General features: G+C 45.2%; 1 protein-coding gene across 9 annotated transcripts in view; it reads left to right on the top strand.

Annotated features, from left to right (window-relative positions):
• Window positions 1-27,136, top strand: part of SLC7A6 (solute carrier family 7 member 6) — a 36,082-nt gene extending 8,946 nt beyond the window's left edge. For 7 of the 9 annotated variants that reach the window (XM_047834913.1, XM_047834915.1, XM_047834918.1 and 4 more), the window contains exons 2-10: window positions 2,993-3,548; window positions 13,340-13,465; window positions 15,361-15,505; window positions 16,195-16,318; window positions 16,528-16,631; window positions 20,330-20,426; window positions 22,694-22,843; window positions 22,955-23,138; window positions 23,596-27,136. In XM_047834913.1, the coding sequence (XP_047690869.1) occupies window positions 3,029-3,548; window positions 13,340-13,465; window positions 15,361-15,505; window positions 16,195-16,318; window positions 16,528-16,631; window positions 20,330-20,426; window positions 22,694-22,843; window positions 22,955-23,138; window positions 23,596-23,690 (1,545 nt within the window). In that variant the 5' untranslated portion in view covers window positions 2,993-3,028 and the 3' untranslated portion in view covers window positions 23,691-27,136. Of the gene's footprint in view, window positions 1-1,215; window positions 1,471-2,992; window positions 3,549-13,339; window positions 13,466-15,360; window positions 15,506-16,194; window positions 16,319-16,527; window positions 16,632-20,329; window positions 20,427-22,693; window positions 22,844-22,954; window positions 23,139-23,595 lie in introns of those variants that run through there. The other 2 variants (XM_047834911.1, XM_047834912.1) reach the window with 2 other exon arrangements.
• Window positions 27,137-27,271: the final 135 nt, after the last annotated feature.

Below are 27,271 nucleotides of genomic sequence, written 5' to 3'. Positions count from 1 at the left end.
ATTTATATAACAATCCCCTTTCAACCATACCTCTGAGTTTATGTTAATGAAGTGATTTTTGGAAAACATCTTGATCTCCTAAGGATGGAGGTTGGTTGCTAGGGGAACCAGACCTGTGATTAGGAGATTGGTAATTTAGGTTCAGTCTGACCTCTGGGGAGGGGAGAGGGGCTGGAGATTGAGTCAATCTCTAATGGCCAATGATTTTCATCAATCATGCCTTTGTAATGAAGCCTCCTTAAAAATCCCATAAGGAGAGAGTTTGGAGAGCTCCCAGGTTGGTGAACAGGTGGAGGTGCTGGGTGAGTAGCGGCTTGCTCAGAGAGAGCATGGAAAGTCCACACCCCTTTCCATATACCTTGCCCTAAGCATCTTTTCCATCTGGCTCTTCCTGAGTTATATCCTTTTTATTTTTTTATTTCTTATTTTTTTTAATGTTTATTGTTTTTGAGGGAGAGAGAGAGACAGAGCATGATGGGAAGGGGGCAGAGGGAGAGGGAGACACAGAATCTGAAGCAGGCTTCAGGCTCTGAGCTGACAGCACAGAGCCCTACCTGGGGCTGGAACTCACAAGCTGTGAGATCATGACCTGACTGAGCCACTCAGGTGCCCCCCCCTGAATTATATCTTTTTTTAATAAACTGGTAATCTAGTAAGTAAACTGTTTTTCTGTGAGCCACTCGAACAAATTAATTGAACCCAAGGAGGGGGCAGTGGGACCCTTCAATTTATAGCCAGGCATATTGGAAGCCCTGGTAACAACCTGAACCTGCATTTGGCATCGGAAGAGGGGAAAGTTTTGTGGGACCGAGCTCTTAACCTGTGAGATCTCCAGGTGGATAGTGTCAGGAGTAAGTTAAGTGTTGCAAAATTGCTTGTTGTGTGGAAAACCATACATCTGGTGTCAGAAGTCCAAACAAGAATGTGTGGGAGCCCCAGCCTCCTCCCGCCAGCTAGCTAGGGTTTGATGGAATAGGGGAGAGGCTGGAATGGGCACTGGGACCAGGGACCAGGTTTCTCTGCTTGCCCTGGGTTGAATTGGGTGGGAAAAGGCAATCTAGATCTCTCTGCACCTGACTCATGGGAGAATATAAGCTCCTCTGCTATTTTCAAGTTTGTTTTCATGGTTGCTTTGGCTCAGCTGACAGACACGTGAAAACAAGTATGTTCCCACGTGTCTGTGCCTGCAGAGGGAAACCTGCATGGCTTGGTGCCAGGAGTGAAAGGAAGAGTGGTGCTGCCTTAAAGCCAGTTCTCATCTAAGCGGAGGTAGGCTGGCTCCACTCTGGGAGTGAGAGAAGGCTTATCAGTGCCCAGAGGAGTTTTTTCACTTCGCCTCCAATCCAGACTCTGGAAGGGGACCGGAACAGGTAAGGCAGGAGTTTTGGATGGAGCTGTGGAGACTGGAGTTTTCCCTGAGAACTACTTACTCTTGAGTGGCTGTGGTTCCCTTACTCTGAGCTCCATGAGGTAAGGTTCTGGCATCTCCATCTTTGTTAAGTAGATGAGAGGCTTCTGGGAAGATGATGTACTGATCTCATTCTTATCCCTGGAAATTATCTCTGTGACCTTAAAAGACTGACTCCTGGGTGGGAATCAAACGGCTTACAGGATTCCTTTATCCAGAACATGATGGGGGAGTAAATAGGTGATCTGAATTCCTGATTCCTGGGGCATAGGAAGGTTCTTGTTTTCCTCTGACAGATTCTGGGTTCTTTATATGAAGATTGCTGTGGAGTCTAATTTTCCTGAGGTTTCTGGACTGGCCCAACTCTAAACCAAAAGTAGTAGTGTGTGTGCCATCTCCATATAGGATGCCTTCCGATGCCAGGTCTGTGGATAAGAAAAGTCATGTAGCTCCGATTGAGTGTCAGAATTCCTGGGTCCTATTCTGGGAGAATCTCTTTGCAACCCAGATGGTAGTGAGAGGCACATGCTGAGAAGGAAAACAAATAAACAGATAGCAGTTGAGCCCCAGGTTAGGGTGCCCTCTGTGTGTTCTTTCTCCATCTGGTCTTGTTGTCTCTTTTTCTGGGCACTTTAGAAAAAGAGATGTGTTGAACGGGGAAAGCAGCAATGAGGGAAGTAAGGTGGAAGTGGTGGATTTAGCAACACACAGGTGTGTATTTTCATGAAGATCCTCTCCTTGGTCTAGTCTTTGTAATGGCCCTGGTCTTAGCATCTTCCTAGTCCTTCTCACCACCTGCTCATATTCTTTCGTATTTTTTGCTGGCCTGAGAGTAGCTACAGACTTCTCTGCATGTGGCTAGATACTGCAGGAGTTCCTGTTTATGTTTGGATGGAGGTGAGTGGGTTTGGGCAGTGAGGGACCTATCAGGCTGGCTAGGGCTATGTACCTGGTGCTGGGAGTTTGGTCTCTGCAGGTCAGGTTTGCAGCTTGTTGTTGTTGTTGTTGTTTTTAAGTTTATTTATTTATTTTGAGAGAGAAAGAAAGAGAGAATCCGAGGCAGGCTCTGCACTGTCAGCACAGAGCCCCAGAGCCCAATTGGTGCTTGAACTGATGAACCGTGGATCATGACCTGAGCCGAAATCAATTGCTAGATGCTTTACTGACTGAGCCACCCAGGCACCCCTGGTTTGCAGGTTTTAAACTGACCAAAGTAGACTCTGTAGCTCAGGGGTTAGAGCACTGGTCTCATAAACTAACCAGACTAAAACCTATACCTTAGGGAGAATCCGTGCTATGGCTAGGCCTAATGCCAACCTAATGGCTGGGTGTCAAGCCAGGTACCTCTTGTTGGAAGTTGCCATCGCCTGAACCCTGTCATTGTCATCTTTCTTGGGAGCACTAGATTTCTGCCTACCTCCATTTATTTCTCTGTGTCCTGTGGTGGGAACTGATACAAGGTCATTGTATTTAGATCTATGTGCAAGGCATGCCATTCCTACAAAAGAGGTTGGCTTTGCAGTTCTCTAAACCAGAGACTCACCAGCTCCTGCCCTAGACTAATACACTTATATTCTTTGCCAGGCCACAGGAAACATAAGTGTGAAGGAGACATTTGCCATGGAAGCCAGGGAGCTGGAGAGCCCCACGCCAACCTACCATCTCATTCCTGAGGCCAGCCAGCCCAGAGAGAAAGATGTCAGCATGCAACCTCAACGGACCATGGAAACTATGCAGCTAAAAAAGGAGATCTCTCTGTTGAATGGGGTCAGCCTGGTGGTGGGCAACATGATTGGCTCAGGAATCTTTGTCTCACCCAAAGGCGTGCTGGTATACACTGCCTCCTATGGGTTGTCACTAGTCATATGGGCCATTGGTGGGCTTTTCTCCGTTGTTGGTGCCCTTTGCTATGCGGAGCTGGGGACTACCATCACCAAGTCTGGGGCCAGCTATGCTTATATTCTAGAAGCTTTCGGGGGCTTCATTGCCTTCATCCGCCTTTGGGCCTCCTTGCTAATTGTTGAGCCCACCAGTCAGGCCATCATTGCCATCACCTTCGCCAACTACATCATCCAGCCCTCGTTCCCCACCTGTGATCCCCCGTACCTGGCCTGCCGTCTCCTCGCTGCTGCTTGCATATGTAAGTCTGGGGTTTAGTGGCAAAGTATGTTTGAGGATGTGGATTCCTTTAATAATGCTAATGGTACCTCATATTTGAACAGTATATTTTGCTTTATGGGAGGAAGAGAGGCATCTTACCTTTTGAAGAAGTAATTTCACCAAAGCCATTTAACCCTGAGAGATAAGTAAGGGTAAGGGATAGAGATGAGAGAAATTTGAGTCTGTTTGTGGCTTTTGGTGCCTCACATTCCTTCAACTCTTGACTGTTACAGAGTTCTGTGCTCCAGTCTATGTGACAGGTTGGTGCATGTCTTATCAGATGTTTTGATTGGAGTCAATAGCACTACTTGTGGCTTAACCCAGAAAAAAACCTCAGTGCTGAGGACTTAATTTTGCTTCCCAGATTTTTATCTTAATCCAGTTAACAAAAAAGAAAACAAACCAGTTTAGAGGCTGAGAAAAGAGCTTCTCTAGATTGTTGGGGGTCGGGGGTGAGGGGGTCCCAAGGTGTTACCCATCAGGCCCATAGGACTCCTGCTCCCTGCCACTTCCACTCTTTGCAGCCCATTGTGTTTTTTTTTTTAATTTTTTAAATGTTTATTTTTTGAGAGAGAGAGACAGAACATGAGCATGGGAGAGGCAGAGAGAGAAGACACAGAATCCTAAACAGGCTCCAGGCTCTGAGCTGTCAGCACAGAGCCCGACACGGGGCTCAAACCCACAAACTGTGAGATCACGACCTGAGCTGAAGTCAGATGCTTGACCGACTGAGCCACCCAGGTGCCCCTCTTTGCAGCCCATTCTAAGCAGCAGGCACCACACCAAAATGGCTTTTTCCCATTGGTGTTTCAGATTTCTTTACACTGACTTTGTAAACAAGCTCTGCTTGTGGCCAGTGACAGGAAGGTGGCTTCTAGCCCATATTTGGGTTTCTGAGGACAGAACCTGAGAGATTCCAGTTCATCCCTCTTTATTTTCCTTTTTCTCTTACGAGGTGGTGAAGAGTGATTCTGCCTAAAGTCACTGAAAAGAAAGAAGATTGCTGTGAATTTACACAGTCTTGTAGAGCTAGTGTTTTAGCTGAGAAGTGGCCCAGAATTCCCTGTGTTCCTTAAGCACTGTGCTGCCAGAAGCACTTAATTATACTCTGTCCTTTCCGTATCTCTGCTTGCAAAAGCTTTGGCAGTGTGTGTAGTTTATCCACAGTGTTAAAAATAGGCTGAGAGTACCTTGGAGTTAGCAATAAAGGATTGTACTGTACACTGGGCCTCCTGACTTTAAGGATTTGTTAAATACAAATGTTAAAGGGAACCCCTCCACATATAGCCCCAGGAAGAGGGAAAGTGGGTACTCAGCTGTATTGTATGTCTGGTAGGGTCTGGCCAGGGGAACTCTGGCCAGACTGAGTTGTCTAGAAAAAGAATAATTTTCTGGGGTGCCTGGGTGGCTCAGTCAGTTAAGCATCTGACTTTGGCTTAGGTCATGATCTCACAGTTCCTGGGTTTGAGCCCCACATCAGGCTGTCTGCTGAGAGAGCCTGCTTCAGGTCCTCTCTCCCTCCTGCCCTCTCTCTGCCCCTTCCCTGCTCTCAGTCTCTCTCAGTTTCAAAAAATAATAATAATTTTCTGATTACAAAATATGTTAGGGGGTGCCTAGGTGGTGGCTCATTTGGTTAAGTATCTGGCTCTTGATTTCGGCTCAGGTCATGATCTCATGGGTTCATGAGATTGAGCCCTGCGTTGGGCTTTGCACTGACAGAGTGGAGCCCGCTTAGGATTCTTTCTCCCTCTCTCTCTGCCCCTCCCCCTCTCTCAAAATAAATAAACATTAAAGAAAAAATAAAATAAAATGTATTCATTAAGGAGAAAATTAACTTGACCACAAATCACCCATAATCTACCACCAAAAGATGAGCACTTTTAATAGTTAAATCATGTCTTCATTTCTTTCTTTTTATAGAATTGGTATCATACTTTGCATATAACTTTATATTCTGCATTTTAAATTTAGTATATCATTTTTTTTTCGTTTTGTGGAATGTTCTTCAAAAGAAACATTTTTTAAAGTAGTGTCTCTTTTACTGTTATTGTTTAGAGGTAATATGTAATGTTACAAGCACTTTTAAAATGCAAAAAAATAGAAAAAAGAAAAGAAAAATCACCCATAATTTTAACTCCCAGAGAACTATTGCTGCTATTTGTGTGAAATACCTGTGGTATTTTTTTTTCCCGTGCTTATCTCATTTTTTACAAGTACTTTTGAGATCATACTCTGTGTGGTTTGTATAATACTTTTAAAAATTTAATATTTAATCCCTTTCATGATATATTCTTAGAAAACATGGTTTAGGGACACATAAGTAGGTTTCTGGCAGTGTGGTATAGTGGTTAAGTTCACAGGCTCCCATGCCAGACTGGGATTGATTCCAGCTTTACCAGCTGTTTTTCTAGCTGTTAACCTTAGAGTAGTTAGTTAACTGTTGCTTTGGTCTTCTCATTTGTAAAATGGAAATATCAATTGTACCTACTGAAAAGATGGTTGTGAGGAGTAAATGAATCAATACATGTATAGTACTTCTCTGTGTCTGGCATATAGTAAGTGTTCTGTAATATCATTATAAATAATATTGCTGTGGGAGTCTTTGTATATATAGTTTCAGAGTTTCTGCATCTTTTTTTAGGGTAGAATTATATAAGAGAAATACTTGTGTCTAAAGAAATAAACTGTTTTAAGATTCTTCATGTGTTACCCAATTTTCTTCTAGAAGGTTTTGTGAGTTTGTGCTCTTATCTAAGCAACTGAGAGTGCCTGTGCATTGGTCTCGTGTTGGCCTTAGGGTGAATTCCAAAAATAACCAAGTCAAAGGACACCTCTATATATAATTTTTCATGTGCAAAAGATTTTTATTTGCTAAATCCTTTTTCCTTTATGATTTTCCTCATTGTTTTTGTGCTTAGGAAGCCCATCCCCATATCAGGAACTGCTCTTTTGATTGGAGAAGAGACCTCACTTCTTAGAAGTGCATTCATAGCATCTGTAGCTGCTTTTGTTCAAGTGTACTTTTACCCAGAGTACTCAGGATCAGAATTCCTTCAAGCCCCTATCCTAGAAGCCCAGGCTTTTTCACAATGCATGTCTGTAGGCAGGAAATTGTCAGAGACGGGCCGAAGTTATAAAACCATGTCTCATTCTAACTGACAAGACTTTGGAGTTCAGCTTGCTCCTCTTCTTGGAACTTAGGGTGTAGAATCAGGCTGATGCATCATCTAACAAATCTGGAATGTGCTGAAGGGAGTCTCTTTGGGCAGGGGTGGCAGTGAGAGCAACGTGGTCTTAAGAGACAAAAATTTGGAAGAAACCAATTAGGTCATAATTAAGGGGGAAACCCTCAAAATCTGCACTTGTAACCATGGTGAAATTTAGGTGGGATAGGATAATTAAGTTAGTCTAAAATTGAGATATGAGAGGGGTCCACGTTGTTGTTTGGGAGACTGTCTACAGAAATTATAACCATGCCAAGCTAGACAATTAAAGTTCCATTCTAGAAGAAAGGGCCCAGATAGTCTCCATATAACAACTCCAGGTCAGAGCTGCAAGCTGGTGCCCCATGGGCCAGACTTGACCCACAGATATATTTGTTTGGCCTCGTGTTGTAAGCAATTTTGAATTACTTGCCAAAATATGAAAATCAGGACTGGACCTTTCTTTTGAAAAACCAAAAGTTCTGGTAACCTTGGACCCACATTCTTTACTGACACAATCAGCTGCCTTTGAGTAGTGGTTGCTCTCTTTAAAGGAGCACACACTCTTTAGTCTGCTACAGCCCTCCACTCCCTCTTGTTTAATACCCAGACATTCTTACCATTGCTCACTTGTATTACCTACTTGGACCTTGAAGGTGTTACTGATTCAAATCCTGGCTCTATAGCAGCCCCTTACCCTATTCCCAGATTACACTGGCAGAGAGATCCTAGCAACTTTTTTTAAATTGCAGGCTATTTTAGCTACTTACTATCCTAGGGCAGTGGTTCTCAACCGGAGGTGAGTTTGTCCCCCAGGAGGCATTTGGCAAGGTCTGGAGAGATTTTTGGTTGTCACACCTGCTGGGAAGGGGTGCTACTGGCATCTAGTGGGCAGAAGCCAGATCTTATAAAGTACAAGCATCTTATAAAGTATAAGACAGCCTCATACAATTAAGCCTTTTCTAGCCCCAAATGTCAATAGTGCCAAGGTTGAGAAACTCTATTCTAAAGGTGCATTCTACTCATATCTGTGCTGGGAGCTTGGACTCTTCTGTGGTGGGTGGGGCCTCAGGCTGCCAATTGGACTCAGTATGCTTAGAGGCTCTTACTCACTTATGGGACTGTAGGGGAAAATGGCAGTTCTTGAGGTCCATAGGTCCCTTCTCTGGCCAGGTGACCAGCAGTATTCTTGATAACTCAGGTGCCCAGGAGTACTTGATTTGATTGCGATGTTTCTGTCTTAGGTGTTGTCATTCTGTTTATCTTCATGGGATCCTGCCTGTTGTGTGGGCTCACACGTATCATTGGAGATTATTTGCTGTAAAGGTTTCAGTATAGAAGTCATTTAGCATTGACACTGGCATCAAAGCAGAGGCTTGCTCACACTGAGATCCATTTCCCCCACCCTCCACCCCCCATGGTTTGTTTGGCAAGGCCCACAGTGAAGAAGAGCTGGAGGAGGAGGAGCAGGAGCTGGAGGAGATGGGGGAGGGAGACTGCCAAGGGGGAGACGAGTGAAGAAACACCGTATAATTCCTGAATAACTTTCTGTTGTCTCTTGCTGTCTTAGGCACTGGCATGGCCAGGGTTCTGAGAAGGAAGGGTATGCTCCCCTTTTTTGGTCAGTTGTTGCTATGGACAGACAGCTTTCATGTTCTGAAAGTGACAGGCCTCAGAACGACTGGTTCTTTAGCAGTACAAAGACCCTGGAGTCTACCCCTGTATAGAGCATGAATGGTTTGATAATAAGAGTAAATGTGTATATCTGTGTAATTAAAAACAAGGAGGGGGTGCCTGAGTGCCTAAGTTGGTTAAGAGTCTGACTCTTGATCTCAGCTCAGGTCATGATCTCAGGGCTTGTGGGTTTGAGCCCTGCATTGGGCTCAGTGTTTACAGCCTGGAGTCTGCTTGGGATTCTCTCTCTCTCCCTCTCTCTCTTTGCCCCTTCCCGCTTGTTCATGAGCGCACACATATATTCTCTCTAAATAAATAAATAAATAAATAAATAAATAAATAAATAAATAAACTTTAAGCAAACAAACAAGGGGGTTTCTTAACAAGGCATATACCTGACATATTCATATGCATCCTGAGAGGTAGCTCCAGATTCCAGGATTTACATTTGGAAGGGTTTACTTCTCCTGGACTGTTGTACATTTTTCTCCTAATATATTTGTAGATGGTCTCTCCCCTGCTTTTTTTCTTCTTCTGCGTTGTAGCTGCTGTTGTTAAGGATTGCACTCCTGTGTCCTTGAGTGCCCCTTAGTAACACCCAGCTTGTTTGTGGGAGGAATTGGAAGGGTTCCTTCCTTTCCCTGTTGCTGTGGGAAAAGGGAGCTGTGACTATCAGCATAACTGGGACTATAGCTGCAGGTTGCCAAGTCATCTCCTCATCAGAAAGAGAATATGAGAGGCACAGTTCTGTTGTAGGGCACATGTATTATCCAGGATGAATTTCGGCTTCAAACAACTGAAAACCGAAAGCAGTATGGCTCAAATATATTGAAGTTTATTTCTCTCACATATTAAAAGTTTATTTCTCTCACAGCATTGTGGGGCTGGTAGGATGACTTTATAGTTTTTCGGGGAGCCAGGTTCCTTCCTTCTGCTTTACTGCTCTGCCATCTTCAGCATGCGACTTCTACCTAGCTGGTGGTCCAAGATGGCTACTCACGCTCTAGCTGTCAAGTCTGCACTGTAGCTGATACGGAGAACAAAGAAAGGCATGTGCTGCCCTTCAAACAGACTTTCTGAGGTCTTATTTATATGAATGTTTGCTTACATCCCTGGGGCAAGAACTTAGTTATCTGGCCATACCTGCCTGCGGAGAGAGGCTGGGAAATGTCAACTTTATTTTGGGCGGCCATGACTACGCTAAAATTTCTATTACTAAGGAAAAAATGGAAGAAGAGATACTAAAAGATAACTAGCAGTTTTTGCCACAGAGAGACTTTAGGGATTTGTTTCTGCTTTGGGGCTGGGTATGGATCTGCTAAAGTCCCTAGAGACTGAAGACCCTCACATGGACCCCATACTTGCTGGTACAGGCTTTCCAGCCAGGAAATGAGATCGGGAGAAGAGGGAAGTCTTGGATGTTGTAATTGTGGTAGTTACGTCTGAGCACCTGGCCTCCAGGCTCAGCTTTGTGCTTAAGCCCTGACAGAATCTATGGTGCTAGATGGGGTTGGGAATTTGGGGAGGCTTGAAGGGGTGGGATCAGATAGTGCTATGTTTCTTACTTAATTAAAATCAGGAAAACCTTAAGGGGACTTGGCTTCTGCATGGTAGACTGTTCTTGGAGCTCCCTGTTCTCTGGCAGGGCTGAGAGTATGGTGAAGCAAGTAAGGCTCCGGGGACAGCATTTAAGGATGCACTCACTCTGGGGGTGAGTCCCCCAGACACCTGGGGGTGTCTGGGTGGTCCACTGGTTAAGAGTCCGACTCTTGGTTTCGGCTCAGGTCATGATCTAGCAGTTGGTAAGTATGAGCCCCGCCCTGACGATGCAGAGCCTGCTCAGGATTCTCTCTCTTTCTGCTCCTCCCCTGCTCCTGCTCTCTCTCTTCCCTTCTCTGTCTCAAAAAATAAATAAATAAACTTAAAAAAAAAAAAAAAAAAAGAAAAAAAGGATGCACTCATTCTGAGGTTCTCCAGGCAATCCTGAAAGTGAGCACCTCCTTAAATTTTGTGTCCCAGACACCCTCCTTACCTCACCCTACTTCTGGCCTTGCTCCCTGGCTACACGTTGTTTTAGATTAAGTATTTTAATTTTTACTGAGGAAGAAGCATTTATGCATGGTAAATAACAGTGTAAAACAGTGTACAATGGACAAAGTGTCTCTCCCTCACCAGAGCTTTGGTCTTCTTCCCCAGAGGCAACCACTGTGACCAGGCTCTTTTGTATCTTTCCAGCTGTCATTCAGAAGGGGCTCTGAGGGGATTTCCACGAAGAGCTGCCTTCTTTCACTTATTGGCAGGAGTCATTGAATTGCACTATGTGCAATATTTACTTCTGTGCTGAGAGGATCAAGCCAGGGGGGAGATTTGTAGCAGGATGGAGGGAAGGAGAAGGAACAGGAGTGAGAGGGAGTGCCTGTCAGTGGGGCTGTGGAGTATGTCTTCTTTTCTCCCCCATCTTGCAGCCACATCTTGGTGCTGTAAGGCACAAGCACGGTGAGCACAGCTAGGGCATCGTGAGATAGTCTCTTTCTTTGTGTGTATGTCCGTCTTTTTGTCTGTCACTCTTTTTGTCCCTTCTCTCTGTCTCTCTTGGTCTGTCTCTTATCTCTCTCTCCCCTGTCTTCTGTGTATTTCTGCACCTTTCTCTGTTAGTCTTTTTCTCACAAGCTGCACACCCTCTCACCTCTGCTTCTTTTCATAGTTCTGTTTCCTTCCTCTGCTTTTTTGTGGTTTTTGTTCCTCTGTTACAAGGGCCTGTATGTACCTTCGACTTGCTGTGTCTCCCAACTCTGCTACTGTTAGATAGATTCCATTTCTTGCTGCCCCACTCTGTGTTCTTGGGAAAGACAATTGAATAGGTTCACCTTGGGTGATCAGCTTGGGTGATAGGTGAGGGGGGGGGGGCAATTCCCAAGAAGGGGCCTGGCAGATACCTCAAAATATGCTTACTGTGTTGGATAGGGGTCTGCGGATTACTGGTGGCTATTAACTTGGTAATCCTTATGCTAGCTGATCTAGGCTTAACCCCCACAGAGAACTTGGATTAGCAGGGCAGGTCCCTGGGAAGACCTGCCAGCAGCATGCATTCCTTTGGCCTTCCCTCCTCTTTGACCATTGCCTTCCTCCATCCCCCGTATGACTAACTAGTGAGCACCTGTATCATTTGCCAGAGTACTGAGTGAAAGGTCTTTAAGGGCTATGGAGGCTGTTTAGCCACCATGTTTATTTCCACAGGCTCTAGGCTCCCTCACATCTGAGTAGAGAAATGTCAACTTTCTGACAATTGCCTCACTCTAGGGAATTGGTGATTAAGTGAAAGTCATCACCATCTTTTTTTTTAATGTTTATTTTTGAGAGAGAGTGTGTGTGGGTGCGTGCAAGTCCAAGTGGGGAGGGGCAGAGAGAGAGAATTTCAACTGGGTCCGCACTGTCAGTGGGGAGCCTGACATGGGGCTTGAACTGATGAACCGCAAAGACCATGACCTGAGCCGAAATCAAGAGTTGGATGCTCAAACGACTGAGCCACCCAGACACTCCAAAGTTCATCAACTTCTTGATTCCAACCAGAGTTTATCAGTTCCCCTCTTTGCTTGGCAATAAGCTTAAGAAAACAGTATGCTTTTGTTTCCCCCTAATAGTTGTGGTCTTCTATGGGCACATGCCCAAGGGGGAGACCTTCATGAGACAGATGTCCGTATGACCATAGCATCAGTTACTAAGCTGTGCTGTGAAGTGGGAATGCCATAGGGTTCAGGGAGAGAGAGCTCAGTGAGGGGCTGCCTGGTATATTTGGGGAAGGTTTTACAGAGGAGGTGGGGATTTAACTAGATCTTGAAAGTGGGAGTTGTTGGCTGTGGCAGGAGGAGGAAGAAAGGACATTTCTTTTAAATGTATATATGGCACCAGTAAGAAGAGAGTCTGGCTGAAGGAGAGAGTGCAAAATGGGTAGGAGTAGGTGGAGGCAGCCTGGAGGATGAACCCAAAAGATTTTGTAATAATGTTTGAGGTTCACATAAAAGTTCTTTTGTTGGAGGCTTAGAGCAGTACTTAGCAGTGTCACTGTGGAGCCTCTTGTATTCTGTTCTTGTGTCTTCCTGGTGGGTCAGAGCAGTCCCTGTTTAGCAACAGTAAGGTGCTGGGACACTCTGCATAGGGCCCAGATATCACTGATGTCCACGAAGAGCTGGAACGTAAAGCCAGCAGTGCAGACAGGAGCCTAGAGAATGTCCAAGCAAGCTTCGTTTTGCATGGGCCTCACTGAGAATCAGGAGGTTTGGATAGAAATGGAGGGGGTGGATGGGGAGGGGGTCCTTGTAAGCTTAGGAATGGTGGTTAGCCTTATCTATAAAATGGGAATAGGAACACCTGTATTTTAAGGTTGTGAGAATTAATCGAGAGGATGCATGTGGAATTGTCAGGTACATAACAGGCTTTTAAAAATATATACTTACATGCAAAACATTGTCTCTCTAATTCCTAGGTGACTTGCCACTTGTATTTAAACTCACCTCATTTATTGATGGACCTCTCTTGTCCCCACTTTCTAATGTGGCCATGGAAATGTTTTGTGCCTTGGGTGGCTTGGAACCTTGGGAGTCTGAGTGGGGAAGGGTGGGTGAAATCTATTATTTCTGGGCCTGGGGGCAATTTCCAAAAATGATTCTGGCTGTCAGAATTAATGAATATGTGTTAATGCATGCCTTTGTATCTTAACTTGTCAACAGTGATGGACAGATGGTGGATGTCCCTCCATCTGCCTGTTCTTGTGGTTCTGACTCGATCATTGTCCCCTTTGGTTTTAGTTAGGGCAGAAGTGTTGCTCTCTAAGGAGAGGTTGGGTCACTATGCCCTCAGCTCAAGCCTGCCAGTGATTTTATGTTTTTCCTTCTAGGTCTGCTGACATTTGTCAACTGTGCCTATGTCAAGTGGGGCACACGTGTGCAGGACACGTTCACTTATGCCAAGGTCTTAGCGCTCATTGCCATCATTGTCATGGGCCTCGTTAAACTGTGCCAGGGTAAGATGGGCCTGGGCTTGGAAGGAGGGTGAATGACTCCAGGAATTTGTGTGGATTTCCTGAGGAGGACATGGGAAATCTTGGCTTAACTGATCAGCTCATTCTATGTATATCCTAGACTGTCATTGAGAGTAAGACATCTGTTCCTGGGCTCCTTGGACCAGGCTGGCTTGGCCAACTGAACATGAGTCAGTCCCTCCCTCAGGGCTGTTTTCCCTTTGTGGAGGCTGGGAACATTGCAAGAAGGCAGCTGAGAGCCTAGGGATTCTTGAAACCTGGGTCGTGTGTAATTGGGTCATAAATGTAGCTGATGGGGATAGAGTGAGCCCTGCTGTGGCCCTGTTTTTGGTCTGTGACTTCCAGGCAGCAAGTAGGAAGACTTGGCCCTCCTTGAGAGGAGTGGGAAGGTGTGCATAGAAGGTGGATGGAATGTAGAAATGAGTGGTTATTTTGGAGTCTTTACTTTTTGCTTTTATTTAGCATTTGAACCCAAAGTCAGCTCTCAGCAAAATATTAAAATAGTATGAAGCACTGGCTTTCCTACATGTTGGCTTTAGAAAGCTTTTCATTCCTGAATCAGAGTAAACCAGCAGGGAGGGTAAAAGGCCTCATGAGGTCTCCTGAGCTCTTAGGGAAGTCCTGTGGTGTCTTTGGCCAAGGATATCTCAATCACTTACTTAGCAACCCAGTTCTATATTGTCTGTCTCTAAACTCAGCTGTGTTTACATTTACCAGGGAGAGGTGAGACCCCCTTCTCAGATCTATTGGTTTTAGAATTCAGAAAGCTCTGTTTTCAAGTGCCTTCGGTGATTCTGGTCCAGTACCTTGGCATATGTGCCAAGTTAGTACAGCCAGCCATCTGGATATCCCTGGAGTCTCAGGAACATCTCAGGTCAAATTGGGTAGCTGAATTAGCCTCCTACCAAGATCTGTGCCTTAGGAAACCACTGCTGTGAATGATGACTGACACCTCTCGGGCATGAAAACCCCTATTTTCCCTTCTCTTGCTGCACACCCATCCCTTTTTGATACATTGAAGGAATAGGTCTGCTTTTTGCAGGGGATTACAGCAGGCTTCCTTAGAAGTATGGATCTTGTAAGAAAAAAAAAAAGTATGGATCTTGTTTAAAAAACCTCCAGTGTGTCTAGAAGGTCTCTCTTCTGGGCAACTGGGTGCTGCTCCCTTGGCTTTCAACTGTGCGGGCTCCAGATGCCTCCAAGGAGAACGACAGGTGCCTAGGCTGGCTCTCCACGGGTGGAAGTGGCTTGGGCCTACCCTAGGCGCAGTGAGAGATAAGAAGACCCCAGTTCCTACATAGCCTGTGATTTCCTGCTGCATGCAACCGCAGCCCCTGCAATTAGAGCAACAGAGTTCCCTCCATGAGAATGAGAAAACTGTTTGACTACATTGTGCAGTGGTCTTGGCCAAAAGAGATAGTTCCACAGGAAGGTCTAATTGTTAGTTAAAAATGTAAAACAGGGTTATTTCTAAAAATAGGAAGAACTCTGGCCTACCATGAGGTCACTTGGAAATTCAGCAGAGCTTTGGAAAAGGTGTTATCACTTCAGAAGGCAGCCAGGAATGTTTTTGTTTTTCTGAGATTGTGTAATTTTGCTAAAGGAATATGAACTTTCTTGAGGGAGTGGGTGGGGTGATAAAGTACAGGGAGCTGGTGGTTGTTCTTTTGGTGTTAAATTATGTTTTTTTTCTTCCCTCTGCCCGCTTGCTTTTCCCTTCTTTTCTTGACCCTCCTCCTTTTTTCTCCCCTCTTCACTTCCTCTTTCTTACTGCCTCTCCCTGTTCTTCCTCTTCTCCCTATACCTTGCATCTCTCCCCTCCTTCTTCCTCTTCCTTCTCCCTGAACCCCTTCCCCTACCTGCCTTTGCCCCCACAGGACACTCTGAGCACTTTCAGGATGCCTTTGAGGGTTCCTCCTGGGACATGGGAGACCTCTCTCTCGCCCTCTACTCTGCCCTCTTCTCTTACTCAGGTTGGGACACCCTTAATTTTGTAACAGAAGAAATCAAAAACCCAGAAAGGTAACGGTGGGATCACACTCTTTCCCCCCAACTTGGCTGGAACGCCTGCTAATAGTGGGCACACTTGCCCTCCTCCCTCTCCTCCTTTCTCTTTCTGTCATTCCTTCTTCTTCTCCCTACTGCCCTTTCTCTAGCTTGGAGGAATTAGGGGGTAAGCTGGGAATGAGTGAAGGTGGGAAAGCCCCTGGCTCCTCACCCTCAGGTTTACACTGAAGGATCCCCAGGGTCCTTGCTCAAGGAGAGGTCCTTCAGTGGGCAATAGCTGACCCAGCTGGGGCTAAGGTGTTAGAACCTCGTCTCTGGTGCTGACACTGAGGCCTGAGGAGCCAGGAGCTTATTCTGGGCAGCCAGTTCCCCAGCCTGACCTCCAGTCCCTGGAGGACACTGCTCCTCCTTCAGTGGGGTCCATTGGTCCTATTGTGGTGAGGATCAAATACTGATCCCCAGCTATCCTCACAGAGAAGGGTTTCTCTCTCCCCCTCTCCTTCTCCCTCTCTCCCTCGCTCTCTCTGTTTCTCCATGGAAAGGGCATGGGATTCATATCCATCTTTGACCATGTGGGGAAGAGGAGCGTGCCTCAAAGATTTAGAGCCAGGGAACTGTTAAACTTCAGAAAAATCCTTGGGTTAACTTTTTTTGACTCCAAGGATAGTTGATTCTAGGTAGTCCTGTCTCACTTGTCCTGACAGAAATTTGCCCCTGGCCATTGGGATTTCTATGCCAATTGTGACGCTCATCTACATCCTGACCAATGTGGCCTATTACACAGTGCTGAGCATTTCAGATGTCCTTGACAGTGATGCTGTGGCTGTGGTGAGTACCCATTTGCTCATCACCTTTTCATACTGAATGGCTCAATCTTTCTTTCTGCAGCCATTCCAGTTCTGCAGGGGGGGATGATGGGTCTAGGTTAGAGGGTGGGTGGGCTGCTCAGTAGTGATGGCATTTGTCCTGACAGCATAGGTACAGGAGGCTTATGAAAGCCTTTCCTGTGCTGAGTGCCTTCTGTGCTCTGCCCTCAGACATTTGCTGACCAGACATTTGGCATGTTCAGCTGGACCATTCCTATTGCCGTTGCCCTGTCCTGCTTTGGGGGCCTCAATGCGTCTATCTTTGCTTCATCAAGGTACTGTGTTTCTGCCTTACCAATAACAGACTGCGGTATTTAATCCCCTCAGGCTCTAGGTGAGCCTGTAAGAGCCCTTCTTTCTCTTGGATATATAGGGTGTATGTGTGTGTAAGCTAATATGCATGCATATGCTTGCCTTTGTGCAAACATTGTGTGCTTGAAGCTCACACTTCCACCTGAGACGAGGACAAACTGGTTAGAGGTAGAGTGGAGGAAGGTCGTAGCTTGGAGTAGTGATCCTGTCAGGGACTATACTCTATGCTCCTAGAGTGGGTTATCTGCAGCCCCAGGATTCATTCCTTTAGAAGATTATTATTGAGCACTTGCTGTGTACCAGGTATTAGTACAGGATAACTCTGCCCCTCATTTCAAAAACACTAAGGCTGGCAGGTAGGCTCTTGCTCTCCTCTCTGCATAGAGACTTATCTATAGGAGCACTTGTCTTTCCTCCTGTTTCAGAAAAAAGAGCAGTTCTGCTTTTCCAGGCTCACTCTGGGTTCTAGTACCACCCTCTTCTTTAGCATTTTGCTTCATCACTTGGCCCTTCTCTTTGGTGGATGTTCAGTTGGAGCCAGCTCTGCGCTTCTCTCATCTCTACTTAGTGAAATCACAAAACAACTTTTCTTATCCCCCTTCTTCCTTATGGACACACTTCTTGAGGGAATAGTATGCATTTTGACTGTCAGTCATTTTTCTAACCATTATACTTTGGCTTCTACTACCTAAAAAAATGTTCTTATTACCAGTGTACCTGTGTACATTGTGTACCAGTCCTTATCCTGCTGGATCCCCAAAGCAAGTGATGCTTACCACCCTTTACTTCTGAAACTATTCCTGTGACTCTGTGACTCTCTGATATCTGAGAGAAAGGCTTCTTTCCCGATTTCTCTTCCACTCACCTTATAAACGTTGCTGTCCCAGGACTGGGAGTGTAATAGATATTCAATAGATATTTTCTGCATGAACAGATAAGATGAACTAATAAAATAGTTTCATCCTGTTTATTTTTCTTACTAGTTTTGACACCCCAGTCCATGTACCTGGGGTCTCCCTAGGGTAACCAGAATAACAGAGAAATCAAAGTCTTGTAAAACAGTATGGTGTCATCTTCCCTTGCTTCAGCCTGGTGTGGCCAGGGTTGCACCAGATGTGACTCTTAACAAGTTACCCCACCCAGAGATGGTGTTTCCTATAGCCTTACCCTTACGGATTCCTAAGACATCCCAATTGGCTCTGTCAATCTTCTTCTTCTTTTTTTAATTCTTTAAATGTTTTTTTTTTTTTTTTTTTTTGAGAGAGAGAAGGAGTGAGAGAGACCGAGCATGAGAAGGGGAGGGGCAGAGAGAGAGGGAGACACAGAATCTGAAGCAGGCTTCAGGCTCCCAAGCTGTCAGCACAGAGCCTGACACAGGGCTCAAACCCATGAACTGCGATCATGACCGGAGCCAAAGTCAGATGCTTAACCAACTGAGCCGCCCAGGCACCCACCCACCCACCCACCCACCCTTCCTTTCTTCCTTCCTTCCTTCCTTCCTTCCTTCCTTCCTTCCTTCCTTTCTTTCTTTCTTTCTTTTTAGGTTATTTATCTTTGAGAGAGAGAGCATGAGCAAGGAGGGGCAGAGAGAGAAGGAGAGAGAGAATCCCAAGCAGGCTCTGCGCTGTCAGTGCAGAGCCCCAGGTAGGGCTTGAACTCACAATCTGTGAGTTCAGAGATCATTACCTGAGTGGAAACCAAGAATTGGACACTTAATCGACTGAGCCACCAGACACCGCTCTTTTTTTTTTTTTTTTAATGTTTATTTACTTATTTTGGGAGAGAGAAAGCAAGAGAGAGAAAGAGAGCAGGGAAGGGGCAGAGAGAGGGAGAGAGAAGGAGAGAGAGAGAGAGAGAGAGAGAGAGAGAGAGAGAGAGAATCCCTAGCAGGCTCCACACTGTCAGCACAGTGCCTGATGTGGGGCTCAATCCCACAAACCTTGAGATCATGAACTGAGCTGAAATCAAGAGTCGGACACTTAACTGACTGAGCCACCTAGGTGCCCCAGCTCTGACAGTCTTCTTAAAATACTTATGTGGTAGGTGCCTTTTAACCTCATTCAGCTATATTGTGGCATTGACAGGATGGTGGTGGGGATAGGGGATGCAGAGAGTAAGGGTCTGCATATAAAGGGGACTGCAGTGATGTCAAGATAATGCACAATTGTTTCTGTCTTACCTTCTCACTTTTTCTTTATTACCTATGTAGTTGTCTTTGTCTTTGTACTAGACACCTTTGCTGCACCAGGACATTATCTCCCCTTCCAGCATCCCCTCTACCGTATTTCTTCTCTACCTAGCACAAATTATTAACCTTGTGTGAGCCAACTCCCAATATCTTGCCCTATGACCCTTCCAGATGCTATCTTCAACTCCTATGGCTCCACCTGGATGGCCCACAGGTATCTCAATGCACTCCACTTGTGCTTTGTCTCTAGTTGTGATGTTATGTGCTATCAGTTCTCCTTGTGTGGCCTCTTTATTTTTCCCTTGGTGTCTACCCTCTTCTTCCAACTCAAACATGTACATGCATGCACACACATATATAAACACACACATGTAATGTATCACCAAATTTAGTTGAGGTTGTCACATATGTCTTGTTCTCTCCTAAACCAGGGTGTCTACCCTCATTCAGGCCTCTTCTCTTATGGGACAGTTGTCACAGATTGCTTTCTTGTGTGGCCTTCTCCCTATACCCTAGCCTCTCCCTCCTTTAGTTGGCTTCCATGATGCCCCCAGAGTCTCTGTGTCAAATCCTGTCAGGCCTTTACTTCAGAGCCACAGGTGACTCTCAGTGTTTGTTTAGACTCCACAGCATGGCCTGTGTGCAAGTTCTTTCCAGCTGTCTCCTCACACACCTTATCCTGGGACTGCAGGCATCTAGTACCAACCTTCAAGGAGGCCACCCTCTTTCACTCCTCCAAGCTTCTTTTGCCTTTGCCTATGCTGTTTCCCACCTACCCACTCACCTTCTGGCAAACTCCAACTCTTCTTCCCAACCCAGATATGGTTATCTCTTGTAAGGTTTTTTATTCCCCCAGCCCACCCAAGCCTGGTGAATGCCATGTGTTCCATGATGATGCTGTACTCCCTGGTCTGTGGTTCATTTCTCTGCTGCTCTGTTTCTCAATCAGTAGGGCTCTTTGGGGACAGAGAGGAAGCCTGGGTTGTCTCTTTGAGCCCCAGGCTTGTCCTGTCCTATCATATATCAGGAGCTCGGGGCAGATAGAAAGAGAGAGCTGGCTGCCCTTCTTTAAACAGCCATTGTATTAAGTATGAAATTTGTGGGGTGATGGACTGGAGGTACCCTTGGTGGAATGGATTGGTGTGCCAGTGAGTGATGGGAGGGTGAGGCATTCATTGGGTGATTGGTGGGTTTTATAGCTGAGGGGCTGGCGGCTGTCCATGGCCAACAGTGAGGTAGGACGTGCCTGGATAATGTTGAAGTACCGTACCCATGGTTGGAGGTTGGAAACATCTGTGGGTAAAGTTGGGGTGAGGGTGAGGGTAGGTTGGGTTGGGCATGCATAGAGAGCATGTGATGCTCCTGAGACACTGCCTCCTGCTTTTTTCTGGAGCTCTGAGCCTAGTTTGTCTGAGGAGTATGGCTGCATGGCTAAGTGAAAGGATCATCCTGACACACTTCTTGTCCTTTTAGGTTGTTCTTCGTGGGCTCCCGTGAGGGCCACCTCCCAGATGTACTGTCCATGATCCACATTGAGCGTTTTACACCCATCCCTGCTTTATTGTTCAATGTAAGCTCTGCTGGGGCGGGTGTGGGGATTGTAGTCCCCTGCTGACATTATGAGAAGACTGGGTGGGAGGTATAGCAGCTTCTTAAGACATTTCCCAAGCCAAAGGGCACCTGGGTGGCTTGGTCAGTTAAGATATTTTCCAAGCCTCTTAGTGTTTATTCTCTTTTCTTAAACTTTTTAAAAAATATAAAAGTAAAACAGGGCACCTAGGTGGCTCAGTTGGTTGAGCATCCGACTTCAGCTCAGGTCATGATCTCATATTTCGTGAGTTCGGGCCCCACATTGGGCTCTGTGCGGACAGCTCAGAGCCTGGATCCTACTTCAGATTCCATGTCTCTCTCTCTCTCTCTGCCCCTCCCATGCTCACACTCTGTCTCTCTCTTTCTCTCTCAAAAATAAAAACACATTAAAATTTTTTTTAAGTAAAACAATTATATTAGAGAAGGAAACAGTACAAAAGAATATAAAATTGAATTTGTAAAATTTATCCATCTTTTCTGTCAGTAGTTCTTTTCTTCTCCTTCTCCTCCTTTCTAGCTCCTTTTTTTTTTTTTTAATTTAATGAAAGCATATCTAGAAAAGCCAGTCCAGTTGTATACCAACTACCTAGGGGCCTCTATTCATACTATAGACATCATAGATTTATATACAGTAGATAGCAGTAAAGCATTTTATTCTAACAAAATCAGTAAATTATGAAAGTATTCTAACAAATGAGAAAAGACCTGAAGTAGGACTGCCATTTTCTCATTTGCACTAAGGTGTTATATATATGAAGGCCAACAAAGGCCTTGAGAAACCTTACTCCAAGATTTGGTGGACAGTTTATTTATTTATTTATTTTTGTCATTTAGTTATTTTCTGGTTTCATTACTTAAGTTTAAATTTTGGATTCATCTGGAATTTATAGTGTATGGAGTGAGCGGGGGGAATTCACTTAATTTTTTCTCAAATGGCTAGCCAGCCATACCAATATCATTTATTAAATAATCCATTTATCCACAGTTTAAAATTATTCTCGTATAAAAATAATAGCTAATTTTTAGGGTGCTTCATATGTACCAAGTACAATTACATACCCCTTAAGTAGTATCATCAGCTCAACTTATCTTCTCTATTAACACCAACCTTCATTATTTAGCTTCGTACTGAATTTCTAAAAACTATTTTTTTTAATGCTTATTTATTTTTGAGAGATAAAGAGAGAGAGGGAATGTGTAGGGGAGGGGCAGAGAGAGAAGGGGAGAGAACATCTGAAGTGGGCTCCCAACTGACAGCAGTGAGCCTAATGTGGAGCTCGAACTCATGAACCACTAGATCATGATTTGAGCTGAAGTCGGAGGCTCAACTGACTCTGCTACCCAGGCACCCTGAATTTCTGAAATCTAAACAGGGACTAAGGATACTTCTATAGTTTTTTCTTCCCCCCTGAAGTTTTCCTGGCAATTACATTTGTATTTCTCTTCATGAACTTCATTATTTTGTCAAGATAACATAAAATCTTCTCAGTATTTTTATTGGGATTGCATTGAATTTATAAATTTAGGGGAGATTTGACATCTCGTTTTTGAATCCTCTTTCACCCCACTTTTTTCAATACAGTCCCCTTTCTCTCCCCAGAATGGGCTCTTTTTGTTTTAAATCCTTTGTTGATAATAGGTGAAAAGATTAAATGGGGAAACTCCATATTTTTGAAGTTTAAGTAAATCTGACCTTTCCCAGGACTCTAGTCCCTGATTCTGTCTTCTAGGACTTTTTTGTCCCAGAGGGCAAATTCTGTCATACCTGTTTTATCAGGTGTATAGATCCATTTTGCCAATCTACATTTCTAAGACCCCAGGACAGTGAGTTGGTTCTGGAGGCATTTCCTCCATTTATAAGCCAGGTAGTTGGGACTCAGGAGTGATGGTCTCCAGAGGGCAGTGTGTTTCATGTTGAGGTTGATGCATCAAAGTGAGGAGGGCCTAAATATCTGCCATCAGAAGGGGAAAGGAGTCTGGCTTCTTATTGAAGTGCTTGCAAAAAAGAAGGGAGGCATTGTGTATAGGAAGAGCCAACAGAAGAGGGAGAGATGCCACCTTGAAGGTTAATGCAGAGAATTGACCTATCTGATGCCAAGGGGTCACTGAAAAGAACGGGAGGTAGTCTGGTAAGCTAAATCAGCAATGAACGGCAGATCTCGTATTGATTGCTGGGTGGTTGGAGTCTCCTGGGGTGGCCTGTTAGTGACAATGCCCACTCCTTCTTCCCATCCCCTCCTCCTCCAGTGTACCATGACACTCATCTACCTCACTGTGGAAGATGTTTTCCTGCTCATCAACTACTTCAGCTTTAGCTACTGGTTCTTCGTGGGCCTGTCTGTTGCTGGACAGCTCTATCTTCGCTGGAAGGAGCCTGAGCGGCTCCGGCCTCTGAAGGTCAGTGACTGTGGACAGACTAGGAGGGGTGGGCCATCTCCTGTAGGTGACTTCTCTGTACCCTGTTCCCGCATAGTGCTTTACCTCGTATCTCACCTCCCTCCATTTCAGCTGAGCCTGTTTTTTCCCATCGTGTTCTGCACATGCTCTGTGTTTCTGGTGATTGTGCCTCTATTCAGTGACACCATCAATTCCCTCATTGGCATCGGGATTGCCCTCTCCGGGGTTCCTGTCTATTTCGTGGGTGTTTATCTGCCAGAGTCCCAGAGGCCACTACTTATTCGGAATGTCCTGGGTAAGTTTCTTTGCCCATCACTCACTGCCTGTGTGTGTGTGTGTGTGTGTGTGTGTGTGTGTGTGTGTGTGTATGCGCGCATGCACACACAGATGTGTGCAGAAGTGGGAGTGGTGGCTAAAAGCTTCCCCTATACTAGTGATGTACTGGAGACCACGTGACTTCTCAGTGACATGAGCACTTTAGTTCTAACTTTAGAGTCCTATTTTTGGGTTAAAACACTCCCTCCTGAAAGTGCGATCCATGTGGGGAGATGGGGAGTCATGCATCACTTTCTGGTTGGGCATGGAATGGAGGACAGTGAGGCTTATGGGGTTAAGAGGCAAAGCCTGGCACAGGATACCCAAGGGACAAGTGGGAGGGGGCCATAGATATGCTTTAATCAACGTTGTGGTGTTCTTATTGGGGTTGTAGCTAACCATCAGTTTGCTGAATTCTCTTCTCTATTTTCATTTAGCTGCTATCACCAAAGTCACCCAGCAGCTTTGCTTTTGTGTCCTGACCGAGCTTGATGTAGCTGAAGAGAAAAAGGCTGAAAGGAAAACTGACTAGAGGCCAGAGGTGATGTCCCTTGAGGCCTGGAAGACCAGCCACAGCCACCAAAGTCCAGATGACAAGACTGTACAGGCCCAACTCTCTTGTTCTAAAGGATCTTGTGGGCCACATTATGTAAGGGGGCTCAGGGCCAATGGCCTGCTTTGGTGGTCACTCTCATTGGGAGCAGACTCAGGGTCTGAGGCCAGCCTGAAGGTGGGAACTGTATAGAAAGTGGTGGTGGGAGGGCTTGGGGTCAGGGGAATAGTTGTTTAGTTTTGTTTCTGGTGAGTAGGTACAGCTTACCAAACACTTGGCAAGTTGCACTGGGGAAAAGGAAGTGCTAGGTTAATAGCTGTGGCTGGTGGTTCTGAATTTGATATTTGAGGTTTGAATCAGAAGTCTCTACAAAAGGGGCTGCTTTATGGCAAGTTTTCCTCTGACCAGGTCCAAGCATCTGACTGTAGAGGCCTAAAATGCTATCATTTCTTCCTGTGACTCAAAGTCTTTCCCTGGAAAGACGGCTGTATTCCATTATTTATTGATATTATTTAATCCAGAACCCCAGTTCTAGCAAAGCATTGGTGTTCATTCATCTACCGAATGCCATAGACTGATTGTATTTAAAAATTCAAAGTTACTCCAAACTGAGTCCCTCTGCCCTTAGAGGTGTCTCTGTGTGGTGGTGGATCAGACTCAGACCACAGATTTTTTGGTTTTAGCACATTCTTCTGTTGAGTCTTAGCTGCAAAGGTGAACTTTAAAGATTTTTTTAAACTCATGTATCAATTACACGTTAGTCAATAGGTCACAGATTACAAGCACCTGGCTCAAATCAGCAAGGACAAATGAACAAATTCATGAGTCAGAAGTCTGGTAATACTGCTATTTTGAAGGATAATCCTTTATTTTACTTGAGACCTTAGGTCTTTGTTCTAGATGATAAGAAGGTAAATTTCTGGGTTTCTGGTATGAACTTTAAGAGGACATGAACTGTTCTAGAATTCAAGTGGATTACCTGAATTCTCTCAGCTGTCAATGGCTTAGAGACCATCTCATGGACCCAAGCCACCAAATAGCTTGTTTCTTTCTGTAAGGGCCGGTGTGAGGGATGCTGTGCAGACCCACACAAGCCCACCTTGGTGCTAGAAGTGGTCATTTCCCTTTTCTGAAAACCTCACATCACGCTGCATGCTCCTCTTCTATCCCCAACACTGGGCTCTGTTTACACTCCGAGCTGTCTTGGTGTGGATCATCGGGATAGTGCATACCTGTCCTGTCTGCCTCCGCTTGCTGGAGGTTTGGTGGGCCTGCAGTCTCAGGAAGAGCTTGGTACTTCTGTGGACCTCTATTTTCTCCCTGTGGAGATAGTGAAGACTTAGGGGGGAAAAAGCTGCTTCATCCTCAAATCTGGCTCCTCAGCAGACTGCGTGATTGGAAGCAACTAATTCTGGTGCTCAGGCTGTGCTTTAGCATCCAGGTCAGGCCAGAGCAGATTTGGCCTAATGGATGTTCGTTCCCTCATGGACAGCCATGGTTGCGGTGGACTGCACATCTGTCCTGTGATGTGTCCAGACACTGTCATCCTGGGTCCAGAGGAACCTGCAGACTTGGCTCATCCCCTGCCTGGACTTCTTATCCTTTGGTTTTAGAATTGGTCAATTGTAAAGACAAGAATGAGGCAATCTCCCTTCCTGATCATTCTTTTCCACCAAATGGCCCCAGTCGCAGTCAGGGGAATGGCCTTGGTCATACTTGCTCAATAAAGACAGTCAGGGGAGCATGAGCACAGCTGTCTTCGGTTCAGGGCATGCATGGATGAGAAAATGAGAGGACATTCCTACTGTCATGGGTTGGGGCAATAGGGAGTCTGTGCAAAGGCTGACTTGCCTAGACTGTGTAAACTTGACTCCTGTCTGAGGCAAGATGGCACTTTTCCCAGGGATCCTCTGGAGCTAATCATTGAAGTGGTGTGTGCTTGTCTTGAGGATCCCTGACCAAGGTTTTAGCTTTCTCCACTGAAGGAAGTGACCAGCTAGTCCCAAGAACTTGCTGCCCCCCACTGGCTCCTGGGGGAAGCATGGGCCTCACACCCTAAGTGACCCCATACAAGCTTAGTGAGCCATGTCATCCCCCTCTCATTACTGGATGGCACCTGCATTTTTCCCCTCTGTGCTGGATACAGACTTCACCCAAGAACCCATCTGTGGGAGGGAAGCCAGAGACTCCCTACAGCACTCAAGCTTTGTGGTGGAATTAAATTTCTGCAAGGTCTTTGTTGTTCATCTCCTTCAATCCTTCTCCTGGTGTGCTAATCCCTTTTGCAGTAGGCACAGTATGTGAGGTTGTCAGCCTTTAATGTTGGCAAACCTTAATGAGTATAGAAACAGCAGTGAGCGCATTATAATGGCACTGAGTAGTTTTTAAGCCTTTGTTTCTATGCCTACAGGAGACTAAGATGACTAGTATTACACATGTAAATTGCTGCCTGTTACTTACAGCACTGAATTGTACCTTTGTGGATAGTTAGGATGGTAAACTAACATTTTGTTGGTTTTGTAGCCACAAGAGTACATATGGAATTTAATCACTTTGGCAGGTTTAACATAAATCTAGGAATATAGGAAAGACCTACAAAATGAACATAAAGTGAAAGAATGGGTGGAGGCAGGTTAGAGAGAGATACTTAAGAAATTATAAAAGATGTGGGTAGAAGACATCCCTGTGCAACTCATCTTTCCATGTGATGGGTGTTCGTGCCACAGGGCAAGAAGGCACATTTTGAATCAAAATTTCTGTGTATTATTTTCCTAGACCTGTACTATCCGGTACAGTTAACTATTAGACACATATAGCTAATTAAATTTAAAAATATTGACTCCTCAGTTGCACTAATCATGAATTTTAAGAGCTGAGCCACATATGGCTAGTGGCTACTATTGTACAGTACAGATATAGAACATAATTATTGTGCATGAAGTTCTATGGGACAGTGTTCTCTTAGAAGAATAAATGCCAACTCAGAGCAAAGATGTGTGGTATGGAATGAAGTAGGGACAGTGTTTGCTTATAGGGAGTCCAAGTTCCGTTAATCACTTTTTAGTGAGTACTGTGCATAGTTAACATTTCTCATTGGAAAGCTAAGTTCAGGATACGCTTTTCTTTTCGTCACTTGCCTGAAGTCCTTTGTGTCTAAGGTAAATCCTGAAAGCTGTCTCACTAACCACCGCCCCCCCCCCCCCCCCCCCCCCGCCCATTTTTGGTCGAGGGTGGGGATAGGAGATAGGAGGTACAGTGGGAAAACATGTAAAGCCATTCAGATTTAAAAGGTTTTTGAGGAGGGACAGCTGGGTGGCTCAGTTGGTCAACCATCTGACTTCAGTTTAGGTCATAATCTCATCGTTAGTGAGTTCCAGGCCTGCGTCTGGCTCTGTGATGACAGCTTGCAGCCTGGAGCCTGCTTTGGATTCTGTGTCTCCTCCTCTCTCTGGCCATCCTCCACTCACCCTATGTCTCTCTCAAAAATGAATAAAAATTTAAAAAATATTAAAAAAAAAAGGGTTTTTGAGGAGTGTCTGGGTGGCTCAGTCCATTGAGCA

The sequence above is a fragment of the Prionailurus viverrinus genome, chromosome E2 (assembly GCF_022837055.1).
Source record: "Prionailurus viverrinus isolate Anna chromosome E2, UM_Priviv_1.0, whole genome shotgun sequence".
NCBI classification, from domain to species: domain Eukaryota; kingdom Metazoa; phylum Chordata; class Mammalia; order Carnivora; family Felidae; genus Prionailurus; species Prionailurus viverrinus.
Note: the sequence above shows the minus strand (reverse complement) of the source record. Positions and strands in the feature narration are given on the sequence as shown.